At 39.9% G+C, this 6127-nt stretch overlaps 1 protein-coding gene across 2 annotated transcripts in view; it reads left to right on the top strand.

The window, feature by feature from the left end:
* Window positions 1-429: 429 nt before the first annotated feature.
* NFXL1 (nuclear transcription factor, X-box binding like 1) overlaps window positions 430-6127 on the top strand; it is a 53176-nt gene continuing 47478 nt past the window's right edge. The window contains exons 1-3 of one of the 2 annotated variants that reach the window (XM_058547005.1): window positions 430-468; window positions 807-1052; window positions 3494-3670. In XM_058547005.1, coding sequence (XP_058402988.1) covers window positions 809-1052; window positions 3494-3670 — 421 coding nt within the window. In that variant the 5' untranslated portion in view covers window positions 430-468; window positions 807-808. Of the gene's footprint in view, window positions 469-509; window positions 1053-3493; window positions 3671-6127 lie in introns of those variants that run through there. The other variant, XM_058547004.1, reaches the window with a different exon arrangement.

Here is a 6127-nt window from a genome sequence, read left to right as displayed (position 1 = left end):
TTTCATTTTCCCATCAGTGAGAACCCTCCTGCCACCTGAAAGCCCGAAGGCGAGGCTAAAGATGGCAGGCAGTCAATTATGGCCATTCAAACGGAAGCCTGATACCCAGCTGGGTTTAGCGTAGTCGCGAAGAAGCAGCAGCATCCTCTGGCGTCAAGGACACCTCAAGGCCGGCCCACACACCGTCCCCTTGCGCCCTCTTTGGGCTCTGACCTCGCCCGAGCCCCAGAGCACGCCGGGAATTGTAGTTTCCGAAGGCCCGGCCCAGTCAGCGCACGCGCTCAGAGCCCCTCCCGCCCTCGCCCCCAGTGCTCCCGGATAAGGAAGCGGCCAGTGATGCCACGCGTTCTGCGGGCGGTGGGCGGGGGTTTCTGGGAGTTGTAGTCTCTAGGGGCCAGCGCCGTCGATAAGGAGACGTAGCTTTCCTTAGGGTTCGCTACTGCAGTTGGTTCCCGGCGGGAGCCGCCGGTCAGTCTGTAGCTCTTCTCTCACCGCGGTCTCCATGAGGCTGCGTAGGCGCTTTCCTTCTCCCCGGCTCTCCCTCTCCGGCGCTGGATGCTTCTTGCCCCGCAGTCCGTTTCTCTGCCCAGTCTTCTCCCTCTCTGGTCCATCTCCAAAGCCCGGACTTACCGGGGACTCGCCCTTCGGGACAGATAGGGCCGCGACCTTCTCAAACCCTGTCCCCGCCCTGCGGAAACCTTCTTCATTCGGTCCCTCACACCGGCTTCACCCACTGCCCCTTCCCCTCCACCCCCGGCAGCGCTGCGCTTACGCTCCATCCACTCCTTTTTTTTTTTTCTCTGCAGGGATGGAAGCCTCCTGGCGCCAGGTGGCCGGTGGCCGAGGCCGAGCCCGAGGACGGGCCACTGCGGCCCCCTCCTCAGGAAATGGAGTCCATCTCCGCGGCGCCGGAGGAGGGCGAGAGAAGGGGTTGGGGGGCGCTGCTGGTCCTGGCCCCAGCCCCGGAGGAGCGGCGACCGCCGCGGCTGCAGGTGGCTCAGCCCAGCGCAGCCCCGCGGGACCTGAAGCGCCGCAGACTTCCGTAGCCAGCGGTGAGAATGGCTCCCGTCCTGGATGTCACCTGGATGCCTACCAAGACACGCACTAATCAGAACTGCCTGCGCCCTTGCTCTCCTTCACTTCTTTTCTTCTCCTTCGAGAGTTTATTATTGGCCCCACTTCTCAAACCTTTCAAGCAGCTACACTTTTTAGCCTTCTAGGCAGAGTCCCATCACACCTCTTTCATCTTAATTTTAATTGATATTAATCTTTGTTACTTCTCTGTCCAATATTCTTCCCTTCACTCTTTTTGCCTACTGAATCCCTAGACCAAAAGTTGCAAATTGTGGCCCGGGGGTCTGATTTAGCCTATAATTTAGTTTGATTAACACAGTGCTTTAAATCTGGATTGGTCGCCAGCAGTTTTTTTCTTTCTCTTTTCTTTTTAAAATGTCATAAAAATCTGGTTAACAATTTTTCTTGTAAAATAAGATCTTGTGGCTTTAGTACTTTTGTGCATGGCAACAGTCAGCCCGACTGAGTCGCAGAAATACCGTTTATATTGGAGTTAGGCACTCCATCTCATTCTTTTTCTGCTTCTGGGGCTAGTTGTCATTTTCCATCTTACCTGGTTGCCTTAGTTTAGTAACTTTAATTGTCTATGTAAGTAATTGTAAGTAATTGTCTTTGCACTTGAGTTTGTGGTGTGGTTCCTGTTCACAAATTTCATATCTTTTCCTGGATGTATCTGGTGTCACCTCCTCTGGCATGTCAGTATCCTTCATTCAATATCCTTCATCCAAGGCTGTGTTGTAGTGGAGCCTGAGAGGACACAGACAATTCTCAGTTGTCTGTACTAACTGAGGAGTGCATGGGGCCAAGGGAATAAATCATTTTATTTTTGTGTTTGGAATGTACTTTTCAGAATATATTTTTTAGGGGAAGGAGCAAATTGAGCTTCTGAGTGTTTTCCCTCCTAAGCTAATTTTAAAGTTAGGTGGTATTCTCTTAGCTTGCAGTTACTGAGTTTATGTTATGGTGGTGGTAAGGTGTGCAAGTTGGAGACCGGTGAACAGTTTTGGTAAACTTTCTTAGATTTTGTGGATAGTAGAAAAGCAAGCATTCTTCACCTAGATAATTGAGACTTGATTGTAAGAGGTAATATATGGGAAAGTTGCTTTGTCAGCTTTCCTTGAGATGATCTTATGTGGATACATTGACCAGGTTATGAATGTTTTTATTATATCTGTCTAATTCAGCCATTTAAAAATTCTATCCTTGAGTGTTAATTTTCCATAATTAATGACATTTATTTTCTCTCTTATTGTACATCAAGTTTTGAGTCACAGATCTTATAGCCATTGCTTTGCTGCTAATACTCAAAGATTCCTATGTAGGCACTGTACATTTTCCTCCAGTTTTACTTGAAATGCTGCATAATCCCCAACCAAACTGACTGCAACAAGAAAAGGAAAACATATCATGAGGGAAATAAAAAGAAAAACATCATTAAGTACAAATACACTATGTAAAATAAGAAAGTTTATCTTGGTAATGGGTCATCAGTTTCAAGCATAAAGTGAATTTTAAATTAGTAAATTTGAAATTTTCTCGATATGGGCACGAATGAATTCAGGGAGTTTATTAACACCTACTTAGTGCTTGAAGAAAATCCCCATGGTCCTTGCTCTTGAGGAGTTTGAAGTCTCATTGGGAATGTGCTATGAAGTAATCTAATTCTTTTTCCATTGTTGTTTAACCAAGTCACAAAATGAGAAATACAGACGGTGCTAAAGAGCATAGTGGAAGAACTGTCCAAAGCTTATTTAACATTTCTTTTTAGAATGAATTTTTTGTGAGAAGCACATTTTCCATGTGAGCAACATTTTGTGTGGATTAATGTTAAATTTATGTTTTGTGACCACATTTTAATAAAGGCAAAAAGTCCTTGAGCTTTCTAAGAAGCAGATTATAAACATAGTGGGTATACATGAATATTGTTTATGCAAAATCTTTGGTGGGCCAAGCCAGGCTGGGCTGTAGTGTGGAGGAAGGTGCTTTGAAAAAGCACTGGCCTCCACTGATTCTGATGTGTTCTCACTGGGCATGTTTCTCGCCTCTTAAAAAGCACTGTGTGCTATTTATTGCTGAATGTTCCATTGTAATATTTATTAATGTCCTTATTTTGAGGTTGATCACTAGTTTTCTGATACTTTTATCATACCTTCATAATTTTTTTTATTGATTTGTTAGTCACTCTAGAACAATTTGCTGCATTTAGCAATATATTTAACAAAAATGAAAGATTTTATTGTATTCTTTTTACTTGTGTGACAAGAAACTTGAAAATATATTTTTTCATGAATGATGGCAAAATAGAATACTCCAAAGGTGACTTTTAAACCTGTATTTTAAAATGATATATTAGTACATCATGCTTTGCTTTTTGAGAGATTGTTCTGCAGAAATGAAGCTCATTTTTTTCTCTTTTAAGCAGAGCTCATGTCTCAAAGGAAATTTGAGGAAATCAAGAAGGCTAATCAAGCTGCAGCCAAAAAACTTGTTGAAGAACACTTTAGCTCTTCCTCTGAAGAAGAAGGAGATGAAGATTTTGAAGGAAAACGGGGGAAAATAGTTGCTAATACATTTATAACTTACACTACTCAGACAGGTACTGTACGGTCTTTTAAATTTTAACTTTTTTGACATCAATGAAAATATATTCCTGACTTTTTAAAAACACTTTCACTCTATATGGAATAGTTTTTGCATCTTAAAAATGAGCATTTTTGTGTTATAGAGTTGAAGTTTTGTACATTTTACTGCTAGAGTTATATGTTGTATAACATTAATCTTTCTATAAAGCAAATAGAATAACAATGTCTCTTACAGCCTTAGAAGTTCCACTGTGCGTTTACTTGGCATTTCATTAGAATGCTGGGAGGGAGATGCCAAAACTCCCTGTGAGATGAGTGGGGTCAAGTTGTTCTGGTTATGATTTGATTGGACTTGAGGACTTTGAATCCTTTAAATCTATTCTTCATTTTTCTCTCTTTTTCATCATGGAAAATGTGTCTTGAAGTCAATTTCATTTTTTGGCTTTATTCCTTTACTTTATATCTTATTCACAGCTTCTGATTTTCATTCGTTCTTTTTAAATGAAGTCTCCTCAGGTTTGACATGTAAAATCGTATTATATGTTGTATTTATCTGGATTACTCTTACAGTCACATTTTTTTACGAGAGAGAGGGCCAAAGTGATGCTGCTGTGAAGGATTTGGTACTAAGTGTGAAAATAGATTATTTGAAATGTAGATGCTTTTACAGTTTCCACATTTTATACTTAAAGTCATTATTGGAAACATGCTTGCATGTATTATCAACATTAGTTAGTTGCCTGAGCATATTAATGGCATCATGAGGATAGATACACATCGTCAAGTGAGTTTCCAAGGAATTTACCATATCTGCTAAGGAATATAGATGAGGAAGCTTGACTAAAAAGTCTGACTCAGCCAGGTAAAAATTGATAAAGAATAACCTTAGGGTTAGGACATTTCTTGCTTCTAGAGGACTTCATAAAAGTAACCTTATGAAATTTCCTGCTTCAAGAGGACCTCACTTAAATCATTCTAGACAGAGACAGGTTTTATTTTTAAATAGGAAATTCAGTGATGTAACTCAGTATTTCTTCCTATTGTTTAGAAAACATTAATCATTTGTAAGTTTTATTAATTTTTAATCTGGCTTTCATCTTAAAGTGTCAAGGCAATTTTTCATATGCTGTTTTTTGTTAAATCCATAAATATTTTGATTCTAGTTCCTTTGCATTCTGCACTTAGCCCATACCAAAGTAAGGAAATCTGGTCACCTGATTTAAGAAAGTAAATGCCAGAGTAACAAGGTGGTTCCCATTTCACATTAGTGAGTTGAACACCAGAACTTTACCAAAGCAGTTCATTTTTTTAATCTGAGCACAGCGTTTGCACTTTTGTGAGCCTTCTTTCAGGTTTCAGACTTGCATAGTCGACTTCCTGATGGATGTCTCTATCTTGCTGGCCCATGGACACTTCAAACATATGTTGAAAGATAACTTATTTCTTCTCTTATTTTCTTTATCTCACTTAGTAGCACCACAATTTTCAGTAGCACCAGTCACCCACCCAAGCCAGAAATCTGGGAGCAGGGATGGCACATAGATGGCATGAATGTGTTTCATTCACCACCTCTCCTTCCTCTGGCCAAGGCAACCATCTCATCAAACGGCACTCTTTCCTTCTGAATCTTGACGTGAGCACGAACTCTTAAAAGCAACACAATATAATTGTCACCAAGGCCTGCTGAGTTTTACTTCTTAAATTTCTTAAACCTCCCCCCCTTCTCCCCACATACTGTCATTGCCTTAATTCAAGCTCCAATAGCTGTTTAATATGCGGATAACTCCACATAATAACTCTATGAGGTAGGTATTATTATTACTATTTTAAAGGTGTGAAAGCTGAGACAGACACTTAGGTAACTTGCTCAAGGTCGTTTTTTGCTTTATCTGCTGTAACTGCCTCTTAGTGCTTCCAGTCTTGGCCTCCTCGTACCCATTTTTCTTCAGTTGCCAGAGTGATCTTTTTAAAATACATAACTTCAAATGTCGTGTTATCTACCATGACATCTTGCATCTTATTGCTGCAGCCAAACTTTAATACAATTTTCAAAGAAGTCTTACATGAATTTTGTAAATATAAAGTTAGACTTTATTTTTTTAAAGCCTAGTCCATCTTGTTCTCAAATTCTGTTTTACGTTAGCTGTTAAATTAGATGAAATTTAAAATGTTATGTACTTGTTAAAGCTAGCTATCCTGAAAAGCGAAGTGAGCATACAGAACATGATTATTAAGTCTGCCTTTAAGGATACTCTTTAAACTTCGATATTTATTTAAAATAAAGTAATCGTCTTTAATAATTTTATAATATTTTATAGTTTGGGGAGCGATTTTATATATATTTGTATCTTAAATTACATATATGTTTATATTATGGTAGGGCAAGTTTTTTTTAAGTGCTGTTTTTACATAGGTGATTTTAGAAAGTAAAGAATTATCCAAGTGTCCTATTTAATTTTTCTTTTTGGTAA

This window comes from Diceros bicornis, chromosome 8, assembly GCF_020826845.1.
Source record: "Diceros bicornis minor isolate mBicDic1 chromosome 8, mDicBic1.mat.cur, whole genome shotgun sequence".
Classification (NCBI taxonomy): Eukaryota; Metazoa; Chordata; class Mammalia; order Perissodactyla; family Rhinocerotidae; genus Diceros; species Diceros bicornis.
This window is presented reverse-complemented; position numbering and strand designations above follow the sequence as displayed.